This window comes from Engystomops pustulosus, chromosome 8, assembly GCF_040894005.1.
Source record: "Engystomops pustulosus chromosome 8, aEngPut4.maternal, whole genome shotgun sequence".
Classification (NCBI taxonomy): Eukaryota; Metazoa; Chordata; class Amphibia; order Anura; family Leptodactylidae; genus Engystomops; species Engystomops pustulosus.
In genome coordinates this window covers 126,825,574-126,852,861 of record NC_092418.1, presented here as the reverse complement: position 1 = coordinate 126,852,861, position 27,288 = coordinate 126,825,574, and the positions used below count along the sequence as shown (strand labels likewise).

The 27,288-nt window shown below is 47.3% G+C and overlaps 1 protein-coding gene across 21 annotated transcripts in view; it reads right to left on the bottom strand.

Annotated features, from left to right (window-relative positions):
- The window catches only part of NEB (nebulin), a 197,437-nt gene that overhangs the window by 130,871 nt on the left and 39,278 nt on the right, over positions 1–27,288 (bottom strand). For all 21 annotated transcript variants that reach the window (XM_072122519.1, XM_072122521.1, XM_072122523.1 and 18 more), the window contains 29 exons: positions 24,951–25,067; positions 23,908–24,009; positions 15,861–15,968; positions 15,674–15,778; positions 15,216–15,314; positions 12,260–12,364; positions 11,973–12,080; positions 11,159–11,272; positions 10,528–10,725; positions 10,322–10,429; positions 8,800–8,898; positions 8,617–8,721; positions 8,435–8,542; positions 7,645–7,956; positions 7,362–7,568; positions 6,829–6,933; positions 6,430–6,537; positions 5,751–6,062; positions 5,460–5,666; positions 5,128–5,232; positions 4,663–4,770; positions 4,255–4,566; positions 3,605–3,811; positions 3,250–3,354; positions 2,509–2,616; positions 2,060–2,371; positions 1,516–1,722; positions 721–825; positions 461–568 (listed from right to left, as the gene is read on the bottom strand). In XM_072122519.1, coding sequence (XP_071978620.1) covers positions 461–568; positions 721–825; positions 1,516–1,722; positions 2,060–2,371; positions 2,509–2,616; positions 3,250–3,354; positions 3,605–3,811; positions 4,255–4,566; positions 4,663–4,770; positions 5,128–5,232; positions 5,460–5,666; positions 5,751–6,062; positions 6,430–6,537; positions 6,829–6,933; positions 7,362–7,568; positions 7,645–7,956; positions 8,435–8,542; positions 8,617–8,721; positions 8,800–8,898; positions 10,322–10,429; positions 10,528–10,725; positions 11,159–11,272; positions 11,973–12,080; positions 12,260–12,364; positions 15,216–15,314; positions 15,674–15,778; positions 15,861–15,968; positions 23,908–24,009; positions 24,951–25,067 — 4,404 coding nt within the window. The remainder of the gene's footprint in view (positions 1–460; positions 569–720; positions 826–1,515; positions 1,723–2,059; positions 2,372–2,508; positions 2,617–3,249; positions 3,355–3,604; positions 3,812–4,254; positions 4,567–4,662; positions 4,771–5,127; positions 5,233–5,459; positions 5,667–5,750; positions 6,063–6,429; positions 6,538–6,828; positions 6,934–7,361; positions 7,569–7,644; positions 7,957–8,434; positions 8,543–8,616; positions 8,722–8,799; positions 8,899–10,321; positions 10,430–10,527; positions 10,726–11,158; positions 11,273–11,972; positions 12,081–12,259; positions 12,365–15,215; positions 15,315–15,673; positions 15,779–15,860; positions 15,969–23,907; positions 24,010–24,950; positions 25,068–27,288) is intronic.

Below are 27,288 nucleotides of genomic sequence, written 5' to 3'. Positions count from 1 at the left end.
GTGGCGCACGCGATTGATTTTTGGCACAATTGCGCCGACTTTCGCGCGACAGAAATCGGGGGGCGTGGCCACTGGACAACCCGAAGGATTCGGAAAAAACACGGAATTTAAAAAGCCATTTGTGTCGCAAGATCAAGCACTCACATACACCAGAAAAAAGCAGGTGAACTCCAGCGGACCTAGGCGCAGCAGCGACACCTGGTGAATATCGGCGCACGGACCTTAGTGAATCCCGGCAGAACCCGAATCAGCATCGGAGAACCCGCCGCTGGATCGCGACTGGACCGGGTAAGTAAATGTGCCCCATAGTCTGTGTAATGTGATGTGTAACATCAGCATAGTCTGCCCTTGGATCCCACCAGGGGTAGACTTTGCCCCCAGAACTGACGGGGCATGGAGCTCGGATGTTATTATGAAGTCCCAGTGACTCATCCAATACTCGTGTTCTGAAGAAACTTACATCACTAGCAATGTCTCTGGAGGCCCGGGCAGCTCTGATGGCGATGGCATCTGCTCGGAGGTCATATCCTTTCTTCTTTGATTCTTCCAGGGCTTGCTTGTATTTTTTCTGGAAGATAATAAGAATATGTATTTTTCATACTGTTGATATTATTCCTGTTACATAAAGGCGAGTCTGATAGAAGTTGTGTTACAATGTATCATACTTGTAGTGAGAGTACAATAGGATATTATACAATATATATATATAACTTTCCTGACCTCGCTTATATTGACAGCATTAGCCTTCGCCAGGAGGACATCCGGTGTGTCGGGCATGACGTGAATGCTCGTCTTGTCTTTCTCCCAGGCTTGCTTGTATAAGTTCTAGAGATGAAATCAAGAAAACAATTTCTTTGTTATAAGTTCTAGAAATTAACTTGTATATCTGCTCTGTATATATATTCATTTATTTCCTAGGTCAGACTGTGAGTATTCTGTGCCCACATGGACATACAGAATGATGTATTTACCTATGGCATGCTCCCCATTCATAAGGGGCTAATGCTTCTGGATGGCTGAATAATTGCGTGGTCTGGTTTGATACAACCATTTCTGAGGTGGTAGAACTATGAAGATTAATCTGTCCTGTAGACATCCTGTCAGCCACCTAAAGTTTAAATGGAGCTGACCCTCATCATGCATTTGTCAGAAATGCCCCACCTGCCATTAGTTAGTGGGGTCCCCTTTAAGAGCAAAGTGGGTGGGGCTCTGGGAACGCACAGAACTGGAGCCCTCCCCATAATCTGGTCCTGCCCACTTATCATCAACAGGTGCTCTACCAATGGTGGAGACTGGGACCCCCATACTAGGTAACATATGGGTCCCTACGGATCATACATCTATGAATTATCCTATGGGTTCCAAGTGTGAAAACCTCTTTACAATGTAAGGTCTATGAGCTGGAGGGCTTAAAGCAAGTCCCTTTCCCCAATTTAAGTGGAGGGCATGGCTTCAGCCATCTTTTAGAGGACCCCATGACCCTCTCATAGACTATCCAATGCACCCGGGACTTACTTGATTCATGATTTGGGCGTTACTCTTTGCTAAGACCATTTCCATGGAATCAGTCACACTTGTGAATTTCAGGGTATCTGGGTGTTGGCGGTATTTCTTATCACTGATAATTTCCATGGCCTTCTTGTTCTTCTCGGCTTCCTGGGATCCATAGGGCACCCATCCCACTCCTTTGACAAAGTCGTTATAGTCTGACTTGTAAACATTCTAGGATATAAGGAAGCAAATATATTAATACAGTTTCTATATCATAAAAATATATATTTCCCAGATTAGAACCCTGAGCAACCAATGAATACAGATTTATACAGCTACAAATGGTATCTGTATTCATCTGTATACAGTAAACTCCCCCTAGTGGTGTCTGATGGTAAAATATTATTTTATTCTATGGTAGGAAGAGTTTTCAGACAAACTGAGCTGTAATCTTATAAAGTGAAGGACTTTGGACTATTTATTGCTCTGGGTCCCAGGCAGTGCCTTATTACCCTAATGGTCAGTGCGTTCCTGGTATAGAAACCACGTATGAGACAATATAGCTTACATCACTCTGTATTTGCATTCTGTTCCGGGCCAGCTCAAGGTGCATCGCGTCTGGCAGCAGACTGTAGTGGTGGATGAGACGCTTGTAGTTGGTATTAGTTGCCACGTTTTGTGCCAGTTTAGCAGCAGTGACACTGAACATGTCCACGGGAGTGTGGAACTTAGTCTTAGACTTCTCATAGCCTTTCTTATATTCACGCTCAGACTGCATCTTGGCCACATTCATGAAATGCACCAATTTCGGGTCATCTTGAAGGCTCCGGAATCCAATGTGCTTTCCTCTGCTCTGTTCATAGGCTTTCTTGTATTTATACTGTAAACAACACCCATTGAGGAAAGATTAGTGGTGAAGGTCATAGAACACACGTTTTACCTATTTGGCTTCCATCTTTCCACAGCTAATGACAATAATGACTAGGTTTTATATGACATTGACAGGAGAAAACTTACATCACTAGCAATATCTCTGGAGGCTCTAGCTGCTTTTATGGCAATGGCATCTGGTTTCAGGTCATATCCCTTCTTCTTGGTGTCCTCCCAGGCTTGTCTGTACAGTTTCTGAAAGGAACAAAGAAATTTAACTTGTGCCATTCTAAAAATTAGGCATCCTGCCCTGTTCTGCTACAGTATCACTACTGGAACCAGGCACAAAAGGAAGTCTTTGCCTTGACTTCCAGTTGCTGGTTCCACAATCATTATAGCAATCAGACTTTTTCCAATATTTTGTCTGTGTGAACACAATGGAACAGGAAATAAAGATCTAAATATTGAGGACCCCCCCCCCAGTTCCCAAGAACAAGCCCGTGTGAATAGAGAGATCTTGGAATTGCCCACAGGCCGCACCGCTAAACTTCCAGACAAAGTTCTTGTGACCTCTTGGGCTCCTGTCGGGGCATCTGGATCTTCAGTGATAGCAGTTAAATGTTATGAGTGTGAAAATTAGTGACTCCAGGTAACCACTACTAGATGAGCTGAGGCCTGATGGTATACTCTTCATACATTGAACCAAGACTGTGCCACAGGCTCAGCAGTGGGGCCCAAGGTGTCATAATTGTACAATAAATCCAATGCTTGGACGTTCAATCCATTTCTGTTATACCTCTGAAGGTCAGTTATTAAAGCCTACCCTCTGAGAAGCAATTGTGCCCTGCAGGTCTATATGATTATTTCATGGCACTCCATGGCACTTACATCACTCATGGTGACTTGGTTAGCTTTAGACAGGATTATTTCGGGAGTATCCGGCATCACATGGATCTTGGTCTTGTCTTTCTCCCAGGCCTCGGTATAGAGTTTCTGAAATGATAGATAACAGTGTTATAGAACAAAGTCATCAAATATAGAATTAGATATATGTCATATATATTGATGAATTATATCATGTAATGACTAGTTCTATACAACTTCAAAATGGTACTGCTATCTTAACAGTATGACTCATGGTGGCCTCGACCCTTGGGTGCCTGGACTCCTTAGGTAGGAATGGTGGATGTCATCTGTAGCACAATATTATTCAGGTTAGATACCAAAACCCCACCACTCTTACCCTGTTCATTGTCAGTGCATTTGCTTTTGCAAGAACTTGATCCATAGAATCATTAGGAATGCTAAATTTCCATTGATCAGGATTTTGCTTGTACTTCTTGTCGCTGAGAATGTCTTTGGCTCTCTTGGCCTTTTCAACATCCAAGGATCCAATCGGAACCCAACCAACTCCTTTGAGCCAGTTGTTGAAGTCTGTCTTGTACTGGTTCTGTAATACAGGATCAAGAAATTAAATGGAACAATGACTAATATGCCACAACCAAATATCAACTATGATCAAGAATAATACAAAGGCTACACCTTATGACTAAAATGGATCCCAACATACAGCACAATGGTTCACATTCATTAGTCAGGTGATCTCGCATCTTTCTGTTCGAGTCCCCAATAACAATCTGTTGTCTGCAAGTGCACCCAACAACAAAATGAGGTCTACCTGGTCTTCCATGGACATCGAATAACACTGACTATTGGGACCGCCCCTTAAACTATATAACCCTCTAAGGACTGTCTGATCCTAAGACTACAGAAATAGGGCACTGGCTCTGAGGAGTCTTATTGAAGGCTTACTACCTTAAGTCTACTGTATTGGCTTAGCAATCATTATTGTTGGATCATGGTAGTGGGTAAGAATAGTTAAAAGTTACTTACATCGCTCTGTATCTGCATCCTGTTCCTAGACAGCTCCAGGGGCATGGCATCGGGTAAGAGAGTGTAGCTGTGGATCAGCTGCTTGTAGTTGGTGTTGGAGGAAACTTCTTGAGCTTTCTTTGCTGCTGTGATGTTAAACATATCCAGAGGTGTGTGATACTTAGTCTTGCTCTTCTCGTAGTCTTTCTTGTACTCGCGATCGGACTGGATTTTGGCAACGTGCATGTAATGGACCAGTTTCGGATCGTCCTGAAGACTACGGAATCCCACGTGTTGTCCTCTGGCTTTTTGGTAGGCTTGTTTATATTTATACTAGGTGCCCCATGTGGGAAGAGAAGTTATCAAGGTCAACCAACACTCCATAGATGAGACGTACGATGGACGATATAGACAGAATATGATACTTACGTCACTTGCAATGTTTCTTGATGACTTGGCCGCCAGTATAGATATGGCATCTGGTTTGAGATCATATCCTTTGGCAAGGTGCTTGATCCAGTCGGCTTTATAGTTAGTCTGAATAAGGAGAAAGTAATGGAAGGTGGACATTGTTATTGAAGGGATGTTTGAGATTATGATCAATAGGGTTGAACAGAGCTGTAATACTGGGGACAGTCCATGGACATGAGAGGTGCAGTTTCCAGAAACAATGTAAACCCCTATAAAGAACAATGATAATTTTATAACAAGTGCTTAGCTCAGCATTCGTAGGCTTTGCTCCATTTAACTCGGTGTATGGACTTACTTGGTTTATGGTCCCATACATGTCTCGGTCTTGGGCGTCTTTGCCCCAGTCTCATGCAATGATAAACTTATCTTATGTATCTAGGTCTATGCTATTCTACCACAGTGTTCATATAAAGTTGTACTCACCTCACTAATATTTTGAGCATTGACTCTTGCTTGGATGAAGTTGGGATCATCTGGATTTAGGTTATATTTGTGTTTGATTTTCTCTCCAGCTGCTTTGTATGTGATCTAAAGAAGAACACAAAATGATGACACGATACATGATGACTTATCATTTACATCTCATGCTTGAGAATATCACCATTTGTGATTCCCTTATATCATTATAATGGGGGGGGGGGTGACCACTTGGAATCATTTATATGGGCCAAGAGGCTTCCAATGTAGGTCCTTGGATCTCATAGTTGAAGTAGCAATGTATCATGGCGGGTGTATCTGTAATCTGGAACACTTACATCACTCCTCTGTTTAGTATTGCTCTGAGCCAGGGCAATGTCCATGGAGTCTGGGATACTGGTGAATTTGAGGGTATCGGGGTGCTGCCTGTACTTCTTCTCACTTAGGGCATCTCCGGCTTTCTTTACTTTTTCAACATCCAAGGAACCCAAAGGACTCCAGCCAATACCCTTAAACCAGCTGTTATAATCTTCTTTATAGACGTTCTGGAGTAGATAAGAGACGTTATTGGTTATTATACCAGGACAACCTACTGCAGACCGTAGGGACTTACTGAAGACCATACTCACATCGCTCTGGATTTGCATCCTGTTCTTTGACAACCCCACGCTCATGGCATCTGGCAGGAAGGTGTAATGATGGATGGGTTGTTTGTAATTGATACTGGTGGCCACCTCCTGGGACTTCTTGGCAGCGGTGATGCTGACCATGTCCAGGGGAGTGTGATACTTTGTCTTGCTGGTTTCGTAGTCCTTCTTGTATTCACGTTCTGACTGCATCTTGGCCACAGCCATGAAGTGCACCAGTTTGGGATCATCCTGCAGGCTTCTAAAGCCGATATGATGACCCCGGGCCTTCTCATAGGCTTGCTTGTATTTGTACTATAAACAAGAGGCAATAAATCGTATCACATGTATAACCGTGAAAGCACAGGGATGGTCAAATGACACATTTCTTTAGGATATTTGATGTGTGATGGGGCAATTCCTTATCTGTTTTGTCCTTGGTCTAAACACTTCCCCAACCTCTGAAATTCCCAACTCTTATAATCTAACACTAAAGGCACCTCATGTCCATGGGACCAGAAATTACTATAAAAGTGGGTGGATGTGTAGACATAAACACAACCTTATGGGTTTTCCTAGGAAGTCCTGATGGGCTTTATCAATGTCCCCAGACTGGGCATGAAAGGAGATTTGTGACATGAAGATATAGTAAGCCACGGACAGAGTCATCTGTAACACTTACATCACTGGCAATATTTCTAGAAGACTTTGCAGCGACAATGGGAATAGCATCTCCCAATACGTGGTGTCCTTTAGCGATTGTCTTCTGCCAGTCTTGTTTATAGAAGGTCTGAAAGGCAAAATATAAGATCAGATCATAGAAAACTTGCACGGAATCTGAAGAATATCTGACAACATCATGCGCCAGTTCAAGGCTCTGTAGACTGATGGGTTTACACAGGCGGTCCACGGGTTACAGAAAGATTAGGTTTGTTCTTAAATTGAATTAGTATGTAAGTCGGAATAGATATATGTAACTCTAGACAACACTTATTTTGTCCCTGTGACAAATGGATTTGGTAAATTTTTTGTTGTAATTGTATAAGTCATGCATTATCCAGATCTTAGACACAATACTTACATCACTCATAGTAGTTGCATTGTACTTGGCCTGGAGGAACTGAGGGGCGTCTGGGGGTAAATGATATGTGTGCAAAGTCTTCTCTCCTGACGATTTGTACAGTCTCTGTGAGAAAAGAAGAGATGAATGTACTCACATCTTGATGGTACGGGGAAGGCTGGTAAGATTCGCTGAACTATTTTCAAATGGGGGAATTTATAAAGTACCAGAAACACCTAAAGACACATTTATAAAGGTTTTTAGATAATTTTTTCCTACTCGTCTGACAAAGGGGCGTGGTCTCTGGAAAAGGGGAATGCCCATGTGCCTAAAAAGCCGCCGGCGTGCCCTATAGTGGCACACAGTTTAGACGAGCTAAAAGCGGTACTGAAATAGAACCGGACAGTCTTCATCTGGACCAGAACTCATCAACACAATGGAGTCGGCGACACATTAATACATTTGCTTTGGTTTTATACTGGACAATCCTTTAAGTAATAAAATTAAATACTTTGTTAAATCCGCTATATTGTATATTTCACAGAGTAACTCACATCGCTGAGCTGGAGGGCATTGGTCTTAGCCTGGACCATGACCGGAGAGTCGGGGATGCTAGTAAATTTGATTGTATCTGGGTGTTGTCTATACTTCTTCTCATTCAGGGCTTCTCCAGCTTTCTTGGCCTTCTCGACATCAAGAGACCCAATGGGTATCCATCCTGAGCCTTTCACCCAGCTGTTCAGGTCGGATTTATAGATGTTCTGCAGAAGAGAAGGATTTTGTGAATAGAGGAAGGGGTTATCCCGTGACATGTATGCACAGAACTAGACAACTCACATCACTTTGTATCTCCATCATCTTCTTGGATAATTCAACACTCATTGCATCTGGTAGGAAGGTGTAGTGATGGATGGGCTGCTTATAATGGATGCCACTGGCAATTTCCTGCGCCTTCTTGGCTGCCACCACATTCACCATATCTAGTGGAGTGTTATACTTGGTCTTGGTCTTTTCATAATCTTTCTTATATTCCCGTTCAGATTGCATCTTAGCCACATTCATGTAGAGCACCAGCTTGGGGTCATCTTGGAGGCTTCGGAAACCAACAAGTTTGCCTTTCTGGTCCTCATAGGATTTCTTATATTGTACCTGTAACCATAATTAAAAATTAATCTCTGAACAATACAATTTAAGAAGACTTCTGCGAGAAGATCAGCCCCTGGTATTTAGTATATCCTTAATGTCACCTTCTATTACTACTTCTAGATAACTTTTCAATGCAATGTTTTGTGACCATCTCAAAGATGTTTGGCTGTATATGATAATCCTATACATATAATATATCCAGTGGTCTTCCATCCCTCTTATTGATCCCTTTGGGACAATTGGGTAGGTAAACACTATGGCCCAGATTTCTGGTGGATTGCACATTCTTTTAGATGCAAACAGCTTGCACATGGGACACTTTAGGGCTGTGGCTGCACTATCCTTCATGGAACACAAATTTCCGCTCTAAAGGGGGGCTCGGGTGCACAGTCGGACCTTGCCTTACATTTATCATGCAGAGTCTGACAGAAGTGTGTTGCACGCTCCATTAAAGGGGCCCCAAAACCACCAGACCACTTACATCACTGGCCGCCTTCCTGGCAGCTTTAGCGGCCCTGATTGGGATGGCGTCGACTTTCAGGTCATATCCTTTAGCCTTTAGTTCTTCTAATCCTTGTTTATAGTAATTCTGAAAACAAAGACATAATTGTTGAGTTGCAGTGAAGGCTCTACATCCGGAAGGTGCAGAAGCTGAGTCCTTACATCACTGAGGTTATAAGCGTTGACTCTGGCTTGTATGAATTCTGGGATATCAGCAGGCAGGGAATACTTGTGAATAGTCTTCTCTCCTTCTGCCTTATAAAGAATCTACAAAGAGAGGAATAATATTTCTATAGAGGGACGAGACTCTTACTCAGGTGTCCTAGATGGTGCACAGACACTTACATCGCTCCTCTGTTTCTGATTGATTTTAGCTTGAACCAGGATGGGGTCGTCTTCTACAGAAGTGAATTTTATGGTATCTGGATGCTGGCGATATTTCCTCTGGGGGGAAAAAATGGGTAAATATACAAATATATCAGGATTGTGATATTGGACATGATTTATATGAAAAACTGTGGGACTTCATATTTTATGGTTTTAATGAAGAGTTACCCCAGTTGTTACTGAGCAATACTCATCCATCACCGATGAACTTTACAATCTCTTTTCTGTTACCTGAATCCCATTCCCAAATTAAAAAGAAGAAAAAGAGTCATCGTCCATAATTATTTTAGTTTAATCTGCAAAGTTTTTATACCTGTTCTCTGCATAGATGAAATCTCACTGCCCCATTCTCAACATGAATTTTTATGAGTCACCCTGTCCTGTACCCTTCAAGGTGGTTTCCTGTTTCCTTCATGGGTGGAGTCTCCTTTGCCTGTTCTCTTCATGGGTGGAGTCTCCTTTGCCTGTTCCCTTCATGGGCGGAGTCTCCTTTGCCTGTTCCCTTCATGGGCGGAGTCTCCTTTGCCTGTTCCCTTCATGGGCGGAGTCTCCTTTGCCTGTTCCCTTCATGGGTGGAGTCTCCTTTGCCTGTTCCCTTCATGGGCGGAGTATCCTTTGCCTGTTCTCTTCTTGGGTGGTGCCTGCTTGTCCTGTTTGGCCTTTATTGGCATCTATTTTTTGTTCTCTTCATGGGTGGAGTCTCCTTGCAATGTTCCCTTCATGGGTGGAGTCTCCTTGCAATGTTCCCTTCATGGGTGGAGTCTCCTTGCAATGTTCCCTTCATGGGCGGAGTCTCCTTTGCCTGTTCTCTTCCTGGGCGGAGTCTCCTTTGCCGGTTCTCTTCCTGGGTGGTGCCTGCTTGTCCTGTTTGGCCTTCGTTGGCATCTATTTCCTGCTCTCCACATTAGTGGACTTTCCCCTGTCTTGTTCCCCTTCATGGGTGGCACCTTCCTTGCCTATTCTCTTCAAAGGTGAACCTTTTCTAATATGGTCACTCCCAGGAACTTATCTTAATCATTGCTACCACAACAGAAGCCTTGATTTCATGGTCACATAAGCATGACTTCATTTAGTTGATTGATGCTAACAGGAGAAATTACTACAATCCTGTTAGATGGTGTCTTGTATCTGTTAAATAAGCCGAGGGTTGTTAGACTTTATCCTGATGGAGTGTCATATATCAGTAACAGATGCAGATCTAGATCTAAACTATGTACTGGACATCTATGGTCCAGATTTAAAAAGAACTGGTTTCAAATTGAAGGAAGTTGCCAATAACCAATATGTGTATCTATATATTATCAGAGATGACAATGCATTGGCTGCAGTAGAACCCGTTCACAAAGTGTACGACCGACCACCGACCACCATGAAGGAACAATATTACCTCCAACCAGGACAGATTATAAGATCTATAATCAAATCTTTATATGACCTTATCAAATAAGTTACCTATTCACTCAATTCTAACAAAAAATACCTCATCGAGTATCTGAGCCGCTTTCTTGGCCTTTTCCACATCCATGGATCCATATGGTACCCATCCGCAGCCTTTTACCCACGAGTTAAAATCTGATTTATAATCAATCTAGAAAATAAATGTAACAAAGAATCACAATCATAAATTCAGATATTAAACCATAAACCTCATAGAAGTCCAGTAAGTGCACGGCGTTGGTGACTGACATCGCTCTGGAGAGTGTAGGCTTTCTTGGCCAGGGACAGGCTGACGCTATCCGGAGGGTAGAAGTAAGAATGGATTGGACGTTTGTAGTCGATGTTGCTGGCGATGGCCTGAGCTTTCTTAGCCTGCTGGACTCGGATCATATCCAGAGGGGCGGAGTATTTGGTCTTTGTTCTTTCATATTCTTTTTTATATTCAATCTAGAATGAAAAAACATGAAAATCGTTAACGGCAGGTGGAAGGGATCATGCGGGATATTTGGAGTATAGGATCTATGCTTTCTATTGGGTTAGCGCTGTAGATGGGGGATCACATCTTCTATAGGACCTGTGGAAAGTGTTGGAGCCGAGGTTGTGATGAGATTGATGGATCTTATGGTGATCACTATGGTAACACAGGATGAGGGACTGGAGATGCTCTCGGATCTCCTTCGGGGAGATTGTTACGGCTTGGACCAGGACATGATGAATGCCCATTAGATCTTTTCTATGGAGCCCTCTAGGACTACAGAAATGTCCACCTATAATCGTGTGGCTCTGGTGGAAGAGACAAGTCGGTCACATCTTTATTCTATCTCCTGCAGATGGGGAACGATCTCATGGTGGTACAAGCACGTGGCAGTGCCGGACTTACATCGCTCTGGTTATGAGCCACTTTCACAGCCTGTAACATCTTGGGGTCATCTTGAATGCTGAGAGCTCCAATCATCTTGCCTTTGTTGAGCTCATAATCTTTCTTATACTGTACCTGAAAATAAAGGACATATTCTAATGTAAGGTATACATGGTATATACAATTCTATTATATGTAACCATCAATTCTATTTAGCTTTAAAAAGCATCTAGAGCCTTCCTGAAACTCTCTCCTGTCCCTGCTGTGCTCTGCTCCTGAGCTCAGCTATTCTCTCTTTAGACGGAGACACCTCTCGCTTGTGATGTAACTTCCCTCCATGTTTATTGTACGGACCGTTTATATATTTATTAGTCGTCTCTTTGGAGAATAAATGAATCTACCTCCACTAATCTTTCCTCATAACTGAGGTCGTCCTTAGCCTTATCATCTTTGTGACTCTTCATGGTAGCCTCTCCAGCTCCAGGGCATCTTCCTGGCCGGACCTTGTGGAATGATCCTCTGTTTTTGTGGTTACCTATGACCCCATTTCTTAGCGCCCTGTTATAGGTAGGTGCTGTAGGGGCTCTACACTTCCTTTGAGACACATAATATAGATATGGGCACAAAAAGTGTCCTGATCCCACAAAAATGTGTAGGAGCCTAAAGGATGTGGGATTATTGCAATGTTCTCCTCATGGAATGGCAGAAGGTCTTCGCCTTATTTTGGGAGACTCACAGATGTTTGGCCAAAGATGTAGAACACTGAAAAAATTCTACCAAAATATTCACAGATAACTTGTAATAAAACCATGAGAAATACATATAAATTACTCACATCACTGGCTTTCCTACGGTTCGCTTTTGCCGCCACCAAAGGAATAGCATCGATTTTAATTTCAAATTGCTTGGCCTTGGACTTATCCCAGTCATATTTATACCATTTCTACAGGAGAAAATCAAAGCTGTCAGGAAACCCTGCGATAGCTGATAGCAACCAATCAGAATGCAGCTTTCATTTGCCTAGAGCAGAATATGAATTGAAAGCTGAGCTATGATTGGTTGATACGGTCAGCAGCAGTTTTTATTTCCTCAATTGTTTAGTCTATTGTCAGAGTTACTTACATCGCTGAGGTTATATGCGTTCACTCTGGACTGGAGGATGAAAGGAGAGTCTTCCGGAATAGAGCACTTGAATTTTTCCTTTTCATGTTTTGCTTTATAATTCAGCTGCAATAAATGAGGTGAAAATCATTATAATAATATCAAAATCTGTCATTTTTACTATATGGAAGATACTTGTTACTATTTCACTGTATAGATCCAGATAATGGCCATTTTACTGTATATTAGACACAGGCGGCCATTTTACTGTATATTAGACACAGGCGGCCATTTTACTGTATATTAGACACAGGCGGCCATTTTACTGTATGGAAGACACAGGCGGCCATTTTACTGTATATTAGACACAAACGTCCATTTTGCTGTATAGTATATGCTCACCGACATTTTATTTTATAGTGTTTTCTGTCCGCCATTATTATGTATAACAGATACTGTCCTCCATTATTATGTATAACAGATACTGTCCCCCATTATTATGTATAACAGATACTGTCCGCCATTATTATATATAACAGATACTGTCCGCCATTATTATGTATAACAGATACTGTCCCCCATTATTATGTATAACAGATACTGTCCGCCATTATTATATATAACAGATACTGTCCGCCATTATTATGTATAACAGATACTGTCCCCCATTATTATGTATAACAGATACTGTCCGCCATTATTATGTATAACAGATACTGTCCGCCATTATTATGTATAACAGATACTGTCCGCCATTATTATATATAACAGATACTGTCCGCCATTATTATGTATAACAGATACTGTCTGCCATTATTATGTATAACAGATACTGTCCGCCATTATTATGTATAACAGATACTGTCCGCCATTATTTTGTATAACAGATACTGTCCGCCATTATTATGTATAACAGATACTGTCCCCCATTATTATATATAACAGATACTGTCTGCCATTATTATGTATAACAGATACTGTCTGCCATTATTATATATAACAGATACTGTCTGCCATTATTTTGTATAACAGATACTGTCCGCCATTATTATGTATAACAGATACTGTCCCCCATTATTATATATAACAGATACTGTCCGCCATTATTATGTATAACAGATACTGTCCGCCATTATTATGTATAACAGATACTGTCCGCCATTATTATATATAACAGATACTGTCTGCCATTATTATGTATAACAGATACTGTCTGCCATTATTATGTATAACAGATACTGTCCCCCATTATTATGTATAACAGATACTGTCCGCCATTATTATGTATAACAGATACTGTCCGCCATTATTATGTATAACAGATACTGTCTGCCATTATTATATATAACAGATACTGTCTGCCATTATTATGTATAACAGATACTGTCCGCCATTATTATGTATAACAGATACTGTCTGCCATTATTATGTATAACAGATACTGTCCCCCATTATTATGTATAACAGATACTGTCCGCCATTATTATGTATAACAGATACTGTCCGCCATTATTATATATAACAGATACTGTCTGCCATTATTATGTATAACAGATACTGTCCGCCATTATTATGTATAACAGATACTGTCCCCCATTATTATATATAACAGATACTGTCCGCCATTATTATGTATAACAGATACTGTCCGCCATTATTATGTATAACAGATACTGTCCGCCATTATTATATATAACAGATACTGTCTGCCATTATTATGTATAACAGATACTGTCTGCCATTATTATGTATAACAGATACTGTCTGCCATTATTATGTATAACAGATACTGTCTGCCATTATTATGTATAACAGATACTGTCCGCCATTATTATGTATAACAGATACTGTCTGCCATTATTATGTATAACAGATACTGTCTGCCATTATTATATATAACAGATACTGTCTGCCATTATTTTGTATAACAGATACTGTCCGCCATTATTATGTATAACAGATACTGTCCCCCATTATTATATATAACAGATACTGTCTGCCATTATTATGTATAACAGATACTGTCCGCCATTATTATATATAACAGATACTGTCTGCCATTATTATGTATAACAGATACTGTCTGCCATTATTATGTATAACAGATACTGTCCGCCATTATTATGTATAACAGATACTGTCTGCCATTATTATGTATAACAGATACTGTCTGCCATTATTATGTATAACAGATACTGTCCGCCATTATTATATATAACAGATACTGTCTGCCATTATTATGTATAACAGATACTGTCCGCCATTATTATGTATAACAGATACTGTCCGCCATTATTATGTATAACAGATACTGTCCGCCATTATTATGTATAACAGATACTGTCCGCCATTATTATGTATAACAGATACTGTCCGCCATTATTATATATAACAGATACTGTCTGCCATTATTATGTATAACAGATACTGTCTGCCATTATTATGTATAACAGATACTGTCTGCCATTATTATGTATAACAGATACTGTCCGCCATTATTATGTATAACAGATACTGTCCGCCATTATTATATATAACAGATACTGTCTGCCATTATTATGTATAACAGATACTGTCCGCCATTATTATGTATAACAGATACTGTCCGCCATTATTATGTATAACAGATACTGTCTGCCATTATTATGTATAACAGATACTGTCCGCCATTATTATGTATAACAGATACTGTCCGCCATTATTATGTATAACAGATACTGTCCGCCATTATTATGTATAACAGATACTGTCTGCCATTATTATGTATAACAGATACTGTCCGCCATTATTATGTATAACAGATACTGTCCCCCATTATTATGTATAACAGATACTGTCTGCCATTATTATGTATAACAGATACTGTCCGCCATTATTTTGTATAGTAGATTATTCCCGCCTTTTTATATTGGACATGGCGGCCATTTTATGTTCATACATTTAGCATATATGATTTGCATATTCAGTTAATACTTACATCGCTGAGCTGCTTGGAGTTGGCCTGCGCTTGGAGCATCACTGGGGAATCGGCCACTTGAGTAAATCTGATTGTATCCGGGTGTTTCTTGTAGACGTACTGAGGTAAAAAGTGATGTGATTTATAATGATGACTGTGTATAGAGAACCTGCACCGTCCCCATAGGCCGTATTATACCTCAAACCTCAACATTATAAGCTCCAATCATAGAATGGACATGAATTTAGTCTCTAAAATGTGAGATATCCATGAAAACCCCCAATTCAGCGTCGCTGTTATCTATAGGCTGCGTCTGATTATTTCCCATTCCCTTCAATAGCCGATGATGTGTGATGCATAATTAATGTTCTGCTGGGTCGGAGGAGTCGTCTGGAGCTGGTAGTCCCCCATCTCCTCATAGACGGGGTGAAATATCTACTATAATCACCTATTATAACACCCGTGACCATTACACTTACATCTTTGCACTGCTCTAGTTTCTTGGTGGCCTCATATTCGGGAGTAAGTGTCTGGGGGAAGTAACAACTGGTCTTGTCCTCTTCATAGTCGGCTTTGTAATTTTTCTGTAAACAGAAGGTAATAAGAGTTTTTTAGGTACCCGGTCTTTCTGTGGGTTATCGGACCCTCATCCCTATGGACACTTACGTCACTTATTAGGTTGGAGACTTTGGCGCAATGAAGCATATATGGATCCTCGTAGCTGCCGATGTAATGTCCCTGGACATTCCTGTGGTAATGATCCTTATATCTCAGCTGAAACGTGGAGTAAAGGAAAGAGGAAACAGAAGAAAGTATTTATCACTGTTATCCACAGTCCTATCAGTAATCTACTGCCCAGTCCTATTCTCTGTTATGGGGGTCCTGTCAGTATCCTGCCGTACAGCCCTGGTCTCTGACTGTCTCTGTTATGGGGGTCCTGTCAGTATCCTGCCGTACAGCCCTGGTCTCTGACTGTCTCTGTTATGGGGGTCCTGTCAGTATCCTGCCGTACAGTCCTGGTCTCTGACTGTCTCTGTTATGGGGGTCCTGTCAGTATCCTGCCGTACAGCCCTGGTCTCTGACTGTCTCTGTTATGGGGGTCCTGTCAGTATCCTGAGGTACAGCCCTGGTCTCTGACTGTCTCTGTTATGGGGGTCCTGTCAGTATCCTGCCGTACAGCCCTGGTCTCTGACTGTCTCTGTTATGGGGGTCCTGTCAGTATCCTGAGGTACAGCCCTGGTCTCTGACTGTCTCTGTTATGGGGGTCCTGTCAGTATCCTGCCGTACAGCCCTGGTCTCTGACTGTCTCTGTTATGGGGGTCCTGTCAGTATCCTGAGGTACAGCCCTGGTCTCTGACTGTCTCTGTTATGGGGGTCCTGTCAGTATCCTGCCGTACAGCCCTGGTCTCTGACTGTCTCTGTTATGGGGGTCCTGTCAGTATCCTGCCGTACAGCCCTGGTCTCTGACTGTCTCTGTTATGGGGGTCCTGTCAGTATCCTGCCGTACAGCCCTGGTCTCTGACTGTCTCTGTTATGGGGGTCCTGTCAGTATCCTGCCGTACAGCCCTGGTCTCTGACTGTCTCTGTTATGGGGGTCCTGTCAGTATCCTGCCGTACAGCCCTGGTCTCTGACTGTCTCTGTTATGGGGGTACTGTCAGTATCCTGCCGCACAGTCCTGGTCTCTGACTGTCTCTGTTATGGGGGTCCTGTCAGTATCCTGCCGTACAGCCCTGGTTTCTGACTGTCTCTGTTATGGGGGTCCTGTCAGTATCCTGCCGTACAGCCCAGGTCTCTGACTGTCTCTGGTATGGGGGTCCTGTCAGTATCCTGCCGTACAGTCCTGGTCTCTGACTGTCTCTGTTATGGGGGTCCTGTCAGTATCCTGCCGTACAGCCCTGGTCTCTGACTGTCTCTGGTATGGGGGTCCTGTCAGTATCCTGCCGTACAGCCCTGGTCTCTGACTGTCTCTGTTATGGGGGTCCTGTCAGTATCCTGAGGCACAGTCCTGGTCTCTGACTGTCTCTGTTATGGGGGTCCTTTCAGTATCCTGCCGTACAGCCCTGGTCTCTGACTGTCTCTGTTATGGGGGTCCTGTCAGTATCCTGAGGCACAGTCCTGGTCTCTGACTGTCTATGTTACGGGGGTCCTGTCAGTATCCTGCCGTACAGCCCTGGTCTCTGACTGTCTCTGTTATGGGGGTCCTGTCAGTATCCTGAGGTACAGCCCTGGTCTCTGACTGTCTCTGTTATGAGGGTCCTGTCAGTATCCTGCCGTACAGCCCTGGTCTCTGACTGTCTCTGTTACGGGGGTCCTGTCAGTATCCTGAGGTACAGCCCTGGTCTCTGACTGTCTCTGTTACGGGGGTCCTGTCAGTATCCTGCCGTACAGCCCTGGTCTCTGACTGTCTCTGTTATGGGGGTCCTGTCAGTATCCTGCCGTACAGCCCTGGTCTCTGACTGTCTCTGTTATGGTGGTCCTGTCAGTATCCTGCCGTACAGCCCAGGTCTCTGACTGTCTCTGTTATGGGGGTCCTGTCAGTATCCTGATGTACAGTCCTGGTCTCTGACTGTCTCTGTTATGGGGGTCCTGTCAGTATCCTGAGGCACAGTCCTGGTCTCTGACTGTCTCTGTTATGGGGGTCCTGTCAGTATCCTGCCGTACAGCCCTGGTCTCTGACTGTCTCTGTTATGGGGGTCCTGTCAGTATCCTGAGGCACAGTCCTGGTCTCTGACTGTCTCTGTTATGGGGGTCCTGTCAGTATCCTGAGGTACAGTCCTGGTCTCTGACTGTCTCTGTTATGGGGGTCCTGTCAGTATCCTGCCGTACAGCCCTGGTCTCTGACTGTCTCTGTTATGGGGGTCCTGTCAGTATCCTGCCGTACAGCCCTGGTCTCTGACTGTCTCTGTTACGGGGGTCCTGTCAGTATCCTGCCGTACAGCCCTGGTCTCTGACTGTCTCTGTTACGGGGGTCCTGTCAGTATCCTGCCGTACAGCCCTGGTCTCTGACTGTCTCTGTTACGGGGGTCCTGTCAGTATCCTGCCGTACAGCCCTGGTTTCTGACTGTCTCTGTTATGGGGGTCCTGTCAGTATCCTGAGGCACAGTCCTGGTCTCTGACTGTCTCTGTTATGGGGGTCCTGTCAGTATCCTGAGGTACAGTCCTGGTCTCTGACTGTCTCTGTTATGGGGGTCCTGTCAGTATCCTGCCGTACAGCCCTGGTCTCTGACTGTCTCTGTTATGGGGGTCCTGTCAGTATCCTGAGGTACAGCCCTGGTCTCTGACTGTCTCTGTTACGGGGGTCCTGTCAGTATCCTGCCGTACAGCCCTGGTCTCTGACTGTCTCTGTTATGGGGGTCCTGTCAGTATCCTGCCGTACAGCCCTGGTCTCTGACTGTCTCTGTTATGGTGGTCCTGACAGTATCCTGAGGCACAGTCCTGGTCTCTGACTGTCTCTGTTATGGGGGTCCTGACAGTATCCTGAGGTACAGTCCTGGTCTCTGACTGTCTCTGTTATGGGGGTCCTGTCAGTATCCTGCCGTACAGCCCTGGTCTCTGACTGTCTCTGTTATGGGGGTCCTGTCAGTATCCTGAGGTACAGCCCTGGTCTCTGACTGTCTCTGTTATGGGGGTCCTGTCAGTATCCTGCCGTACAGCCCTGGTCTCTGACTGTCTCTGTTATGGGGGTCCTGTCAGTATCCTGCCGTACAGCCCTGGTCTCTGACTGTCTCTGTTATGGGGGTCCTGTCAGTATCCTGCCGTACAGCCCTGGTCTCTGACTGTCTCTGTTATGGGGGTCCTGTCAGTATCCTGCCGTACAGCCCTGGTCTCTGACTGTCTCTGTTATGGGGGTCCTGTCAGTATCCTGCCGTACAGCCCTGGTCTCTGACTGTCTCTGGTATGGGGGTCCTGTCAGTATCCTGAGGTACAGCCCTGGTCTCTGACTGTCTCTGTTATGGGGGTCCTGACAGTATCCTGAGGCACAGTCCTGGTCTCTGACTGTCTCTGTTATGGGGGTCCTATCAGTATCCTGAGGTACAGCCCTGGTCTCTGACTGTCTCTGTTATGGGGGTACTGTCAGTATCCTGCCGCACAGTCCTGGTCTCTGACTGTCTCTGTTATGGGGGTCCTGTCAGTATCCTGCCGTACAGTCCTGGTCTCTGACTGTCTCTGTTATGGGGGTCCTGTCAGTATCCTGCCGTACAGCCCTGGTCTCTGACTGTCTCTGTTATGGGGGTCCTGTCAGTATCCTGCCGCACAGTCCTGGTCTCTGACTGTCTCTGTTATGGGGGTCCTGTCAGTATCCTGCCGTACAGCCCTGGTTTCTGACTGTCTCTGTTATGGGGGTCCTGTCAGTATCCTGCCGTACAGCCCTGGTTTCTGACTGTCTCTGTTATGGGGGTCCTGTCAGTATCCTGCCGTACAGCCCTGGTTTCTGACTGTCTCTGTTATGGGGGTCCTGTCAGTATCCTGAGGTACAGTCCTGGTCTCTGACTGTCTCTGTTATGGGGGTCCTGTCAGTATCCTGCCGTACAGCCCTGGTCTCTGACTGTCTCTGTTATGGTGGTCCTGACAGTATCCTGAGGCACAGTCCTGGTCTCTGACTGTCTCTGTTATGGGGGTCCTATCAGTATCCTGAGGTACAGCCCTGGTCTCTGACTGTCTCTGTTATGGGGGTACTTTCAGTATCCTGCCGCACAGTCCTGGTCTCTGACTGTCTCTGGTATGGGGGTCCTGTCAGTATCCTGCCGTACAGCCCTGGTCTCTGACTGTCTCTGTTATGGGGGTCCTATCAGTATCCTGAGGTACAGCCCTGGTCTCTGACTGTCTCTGTTACGGGGGTCCTGTCAGTATCCTGAGGCACAGTCCTGGTCTCTGACTGTCTCTGTTATGGGGGTCCTGTCAGTATCCTGCCGTACAGCCCTGGTCTCTGACTGTCTCTGTTATGGGGGTCCTGTCAGTATCCTGAGGTACAGCCCTGGTCTCTGACTGTCTCTGTTATGGGGGTCCTGTCAGTATCCTGCCGTACAGCCCTGGTCTCTGACTGTCTCTGTTATGGGGGTCCTGTCAGTATCCTGCCGTACAGCCCTGGTCTCTGACTGTCTCTGTTATGGGGGTCCTGTCAGTATCCTGCCGTACAGCCCTGGTCTCTGACTGTCTCTGTTATGGGGGTCCTGTCAGTATCCTGCCGTACAGCCCTGGTCTCTGACTGTCTCTGTTATGGGGGTCCTGTCAGTATCCTGCCGTACAGTCCTGGTCTCTGACTGTCTCTGTTACGGGGGTCCTGTCAGTATCCTGCCGTACAGCCCTGGTTTCTGACTGTCTCTGTTATGGGGGTCCTGTCAGTATCCTGCCGTACAGCCCTGGTCTCTGACTGTCTCTGTTATGGGGGTCCTGTCAGTATCCTGCCGTACAGTCCTGGTCTCTGACTGTCTCTGTTATGGGGGTCCTGTCAGTATCCTGCCGTACAGCCCTGGTCTCTGACTGTCTCTGTTATGGGGGTCCTGTCAGTATCCTGCCGTACAGCCCTGGTTTCTGACTGTCTCTGTTATGGGGGTCCTGTCAGTATCCTGAGGTACAGTCCTGGTCTCTGACTGTCTCTGTTACGGGGGTCCTGTCAGTATCCTGCCGTACAGCCCTGGTCTCTGACTGTCTCTGTTATGGGGGTCCTGTCAGTATCCTGCCGTACAGCCCTGGTCTCTGACTGTCTCTGTTATGGGGGTCCTTTCAGTATCCTGCCGTACAGCCCTGGTCTCTGACTGTCTCTGTTATGGGGGTCCTGTCAGTATCCTGCCGTACAGCCCTGGTCTCTGACTGTCTCTGTTATGGGGGTCCTGTCAGTATCCTGCCGTACAGCCCTGGTCTCTGACTGTCTCTGTTATGGGGGTCCTGTCAGTATCCTGAGGTACAGCCCTGGTCTCTGACTGTCTCTGTTATGGGGGTCCTGTCAGTATCCTGCCGTACAGTCCTGGTCTCTGACTGTCTCTGTTATGGGGGTCCTGTCAGTATCCTGCCGTACAGTCCTGGTCTCTGACTGTCTCTGTTATGGGGGTCCTGTCAGTATCCTGCCGTACAGCCCTGGTCTCTGACTGTCTCTGGTATGGGGGTCCTGTCAGTATCCTGCCGTACAGCCCTGGTCTCTGACTGTCTCTGTTATGGGGGTCCTGACAGTATCCTGAGGCACAGTCCTGGTCTCTGACTGTCTCTGTTATGGGGGTCCTATCAGTATCCTGAGGTACAGCCCTGGTCTCTGACTGTCTCTGTTATGGGGGTACTGTCAGTATCCTGCCGCACAGTCCTGGTCTCTGACTGTCTCTGGTATGGGGGTCCTGTCAGTATCCTGCCGTACAGTCCTGGTCTCTGACTGTCTCTGTTATGGGGGTCCTGTCAGTATCCTGCCGTACAGCCCTGGTCTCTGACTGTCTCTGTTATGGGGGTCCTGTCAGTATCCTGCCGTACAGCCCTGGTTTCTGACTGTCTCTGTTATGGGGGTCCTGTCAGTATCCTGCCGTACAGCCCTGGTTTCTGACTGTCTCTGTTATGGGGGTCCTGTCAGTATCCTGCCGTACAGCCCTGGTCTCTGACTGTCTCTGTTATGGTGGTCCTGACAGTATCCTGAGGCACAGTCCTGGTCTCTGACTGTCTCTGTTATGGGGGTCCTATCAGTATCCTGAGGTACAGCCCTGGTCTCTGACTGTCTCTGTTATGGGGGTACTGTCAGTATCCTGCCGCACAGCCCTGGTCTCTGACTGTCTCTGTTATGGGGGTCCTGTCAGTATCCTGCCGTACAGCCCTGGTCTCTGACTGTCTCTGTTATGGGGGTCCTGTCAGTATCCTGCCGTACAGCCCTGGTCTCTGACTGTCTCTGTTATGGGGGTCCTGTCAGTATCCTGCCGCACAGTCCTGGTCTCTGACTGTCTCTGGTATGGGGGTCCTGTCAGTATCCTGCCGTACAGCCCTGGTCTCTGACTGTCTCTGTTATGGGGGTCCTATCAGTATCCTGAGGTACAGCCCTGGTCTCTGACTGTCTCTGTTACGGGGGTCCTGTCAGTATCCTGAGGCACAGTCCTGGTCTCTGACTGTCTCTGTTATGGGGGTCCTGTCAGTATCCTGCCGTACAGCCCTGGTCTCTGACTGTCTCTGTTATGGGGGTCCTGTCAGTATCCTGAGATACAGCCCTGGTCTCTGACTGTCTCTGTTATGGTGGTCCTGTCAGTATCCTGCCGTACAGCCCTGGTCTCTGACTGTCTCTGTTATGGTGGTCCTGTCAGTATCCTGCCGTACAGCCCTGGTCTCTGACTGTCTCTGGTATGGGGGTCCTGTCAGTATCCTGAGGTACAGTCCTGGTCTCTGACTGTCTCTGTTATGGGGGTCCTGTCAGTATCCTGCCGTACAGCCCTGGTCTCTGACTGTCTCTGTTATGGGGGTCCTGTCAGTATCCTGAGGTACAGCCCTGGTCTCTGACTGTCTCTGTTATGGGGGTCCTGTCAGTATCCTGCCGTACAGCCCTGGTCTCTGACTGTCTCTGGTATGGGGTCCTGTCAGTATCCTGCCGTACAGCCCTGGTCTCTGACTGTCTCTGTTATGGGGGTCCTGTCAGTATCCTGCCGTACAGCCCTGGTCTCTGACTGTCTCTGGTATGGGGTCCTGTCAGTATCCTGCCGTACAGCCCTGGTCTCTGACTGTCTCTGTTATGGGGGTCCTGTCAGTATCCTGAGGCACAGTCCTGGTCTCTGACTGTCTCTGTTATGGGGGTCCTGTCAGTATCCTGATGTACAGCCCTGGTCTCTGACTGTCTCTGTTATGGGGGTCCTGTCAGTATCCTGAGGTACAGCCCTGGTCTCTGACTGTCTCTGTTATGAGGGTCCTGTCAGTATCCTGCCGTACAGCCCTGGTCTCTGACTGTCTCTGTTATGGGGGTCCTGTCAGTATCCTGCCGTACAGCCCTGGTCTCTGACTGTCTCTGTTATGGTGGTCCTGTCAGTATCCTGCCGTACAGCCCTGGTCTCTGACTGTCTCTGTTATGGGGTCCTGTCAGTATCCTGCCGTACAGCCCTGGTCTCTGACTGTCTCTGTTATGGGGTCCTGTCAGTATCCTGCCGTACAGCCCTGGTCTCTGACTGTCTCTGTTATGGGGGTCCTGTCAGTATCCTGCCGTACAGTCCTGGTCTCTGACTGTCTCTGTTATGGGGGTCCTGTCAGTATCCTGCCGTACAGTCCTGGTCTCTGACTGTCTCTGTTATGGGGGTCCTGTCAGTATCCTGCCGTACAGCCCTGGTCTCTGACTGTCTCTGGTATGGGGGTCCTGTCAGTATCCTGCCGTACAGTCCTGGTCTCTGACTGTCTCTGTTATGGGGGTCCTGTCAGTATCCTGCCGTACAGCCCTGGTCTCTGACTGTCTCTGTTATGGGGGTCCTGTCAGTATCCTGCCGTACAGCCCTGGTCTCTGACTGTCTCTGTTATGGGGGTCCTGTCAGTATCCTGAGGTACAGCCCTGGTCTCTGACTGTCTCAGTTATGGGGGTCCTGTCAGTATCCTGCCGTACAGCCCTGGTCTCTGACTGTCTCTGTTATGGGGGTCCTGTCAGTATCCTGCCGTACAGCCCTGGTCTCTGACTGTCTCTGTTACGGGGGTCTCACATGGTGCCGGTCTCGTTATCAGCCATTACAGCCCCCATGCAGTTCGGACATAAGGACAGTCTGAATTAGCACTTACATCAGTGAAGTTCTTCAGGACATTATCAATCTGAAACTTGGGGGTATCGCAGTAGTTTATGCTCGTTCCTTTGGCTTTTTCATACGACTCTTTATATAATTTCTGAAAAAAAATTAAGTCAGGATAAATAGAAAGAAAGATAGATAGATAGATAGATAGATAGGAGATAGATAGATAGATAGATAGGAGATATATAGGAGATAGATAGATAGATAGATAGATAGATAGGAGATAGATAGATAGATAGATAGATAGATAGATAGATAGGAGATAGATAGGAGATAGATAGATAGATAGATAGATAGATAGATAGATAGGAGATAGATAGATAGATAGATAGATAGATAGATAGATAGATAGGAGATAGATAGATAGGAGATAGATAGATAGATAGATAGGAGATAGATAGATAGGAGATAGATAGATAGATAGATAGATAGGAGATAGAGATAGATAGGAGATAGATAGGAGATAGATAGATAGATAGATAGATAGATAGATAGATAGGAGATAGATAGATAGATAGATAGATAGGAGATAGATAGATAGATAGGAGATAGATAGATAGATAGATAGATAGGAGATAGATAGATAGGAGATAGATAGATAGGAGATAGATAGATAGATAGGAGATAGATAGATAGGAGATAGATAGGAGATAGATAGATAGGAGATAGATAGATAGGAGATAGATAGATAGGAGATAGATAGATAGGAGATAGATAGGAGATAGATAGATAGGAGATAGATAGGAGATAGATAGATAGGAGATAGATAGGAGATAGATAGATAGGAGATAGATAGATAGGAGATAGATAGATAGGAGATAGATAGATAGGAGATAGATAGATAGGAGATAGATAGATAGGAGATAGATAGATAGATAGGAGATAGATAGATAGATAGATAGATAGGAGATAGATAGATAGGAGATAGATAGATAGGAGATAGATAGATAGATAGGAGATAGATAGATAGGAGATAGATAGGAGATAGATAGATAGGAGATAGATAGATAGGAGATAGATAGATAATAGGCTCACATCGCTCAGGGCATTTCCCGCATGTTTGAGTTGCCGCAGTAGAGGATTCTCCGTGGCGGGCAGAGTGTGGTACGCGGTGGGTCCTTTGGCTTTCTCATAATCCGCTTTGTATTTCACCTATAAAAATAATAGAGATAAATGCATTTTTCTATAAGACATATAATACTGGATCGCAGCGCCTCTGTCCCCCTGCACGGCGCCTCTGTCCCCCTGCACGGCGCCTCTGTTCCTCTGTCCCCCTGCACAGCGCCTCTGTCCCCCTGCACACCTCCTCTGTCCCCCTGCACGGCGCCTCTGTTCCTCTGTCCCCCTGCACAGCGCCTCTGTCCCCCTGCACGCCGCCTCTGTCCCCCTGCACGCCGGCCCTTTTCCCCCTGCACGCCGCCTCTGTCCCCCTGCACGCCGCCTCTGTCCCCCCGAACGCCGCCTCTGTCCCCCCGAACGCCGCCTCTGTCCCCCCGCACGCCGCCTCTGTTCCTCTGTCCCCCTGCACGCCGCCTCTGTCCCCCCAAACGGTGCCTCCGTCCCCCTGCACAGCGCCTCTGTCCCCCCGCACGCCTCTGTCCCCCTGCACGCCGCCTCTGTCCCCCTGCACAGTGCCTCTGTTCCTGTGTCCCCCTGCACGGCGCCTCTGTCCCCCCGAACGCCGCCTCTGTCCCCCTGCACGCCGCCTCTGTTCCTCTGTCCCCCTGCACGCCGCCTCTGTTCCTCTGTCCCCCCTGAACGGCGCCTCCGTCCCCCCGAACGGCGCCTCCGTCCCCCCGCACGCCTCTGTCCCCCCGCACGCCGCCTCTGTCCCCCCGCACGCCGCCTCTGTCCCCCCGCACGCCGCCTCTGTCCCCCTGCACAGTGCCTCTGTTCCTCTGTCCCCCTGCACGGCGCCTCTGTCCCCCCGAACGGCGCCTCTGTCCCCCTGCACGCCGCCTCTGTTCCTCTGTCCCCCTGCACGCCGCCTTTGTCCCCCTGCACGCCGCCTCTGTTCCCCCGAACGGCGCCTCCGTCCCCCTGCACAGCGCCTCTGTCTCCCTGCACCCCGCCTCTGTCCCCCTGCACCCCGTCTCTGTCCCCCTGCACGCCGCCTCTGTCCCCCTGCACGCCGCCTCTGTCCCCCTGCACGCCGCCTCTGTCCCTCTGTCCCCCTGCACAGCGCCTCTGTCCCCCTGCACGCCGCCTCTGTCCCCCTGCACGCCTCCTCTGTCCCCCCGCACGCCGCCTCTGTCCCCCCGCACGCCGCCTCTGTCCCCCTGCACAGTGCCTCTGTTCCTCTGTCCCCCTGCACGGCGCCTCTGTCCCCCCGAACGGCGCCTCTGTCCCCCTGCACGCCGCCTCTGTTCCTCTGTCCCCCTGCACGCCGCCTTTGTCCCCCTGCACGCCGCCTCTGTTCCCCCGAACGGCGCCTCCGTCCCCCTGCACAGCGCCTCTGTCTCCCTGCACCCCGCCTCTGTCCCCCTGCACCCCGTCTCTGTCCCCCTGCACGCCGCCTCTGTCCCCCTGCACGCCGCCTCTGTCCCCCCGCACGCCGCCTCTGTCCCCCTGCACAGTGCCTCTGTTCCTCTGTCCCCCTGCACGGCGCCTCTGTCCCCCCGAACGGCGAATCTGTCCCCCTGCACGCCGCCTCTGTTCCTCTGTCCCCCTGCACGCCGCCTTTGTCCCCCTGCACGCCGCCTCTGTTCCCCCGAACGGCGCCTCCGTCCCCCTGCACAGCGCCTCTGTCTCCCTGCACCCCGCCTCTGTCCCCCTGCACCCCGTCTCTGTCCCCCTGCACGCCGCCTCTGTCCCCCTGCACGCCGCCTCTGTCCCCCTGCACGCCGCCTCTGTCCCTCTGTCCCCCTGCACAGCGCCTCTGTCCCCCTGCACGCCGCCTCTGTCCCCCTGCACGCCGCCTCTGTCCCCCTGCACGCCGCCTCTGTCCCCCTGCACGCCGCCTCTGTTCCTCTGTCCCCCTGCACAGCGCCTCTGTCCCCCTGCACGCCTCCTCTGTCCCCCTGCACGGCGCCTCTGTTCCTCTGTCCCCCTGCACAGCGCCTCTGTCCCCCTGCACGCCGCCTCTGTCCCCCTGCACGCCGGCCCTTTTCCCCCTGCACGCCGCCTCTGTCCCCCTGCACGCCGCCTCTGTCCCCCCGAACGCCGCCTCTGTCCCCCCGAACGCCGCCTCTGTCCCCCCGCACGCCGCCTCTGTTCCTCTGTCCCCCTGCACGCCGCCTCTGTCCCCCCAAACGGTGCCTCCGTCCCCCTGCACAGCGCCTCTGTCCCCCCGCACGCCTCTGTCCCCCTGCACGCCGCCTCTGTCCCCCTGCACAGTGCCTCTGTTCCTGTGTCCCCCTGCACGGCGCCTCTG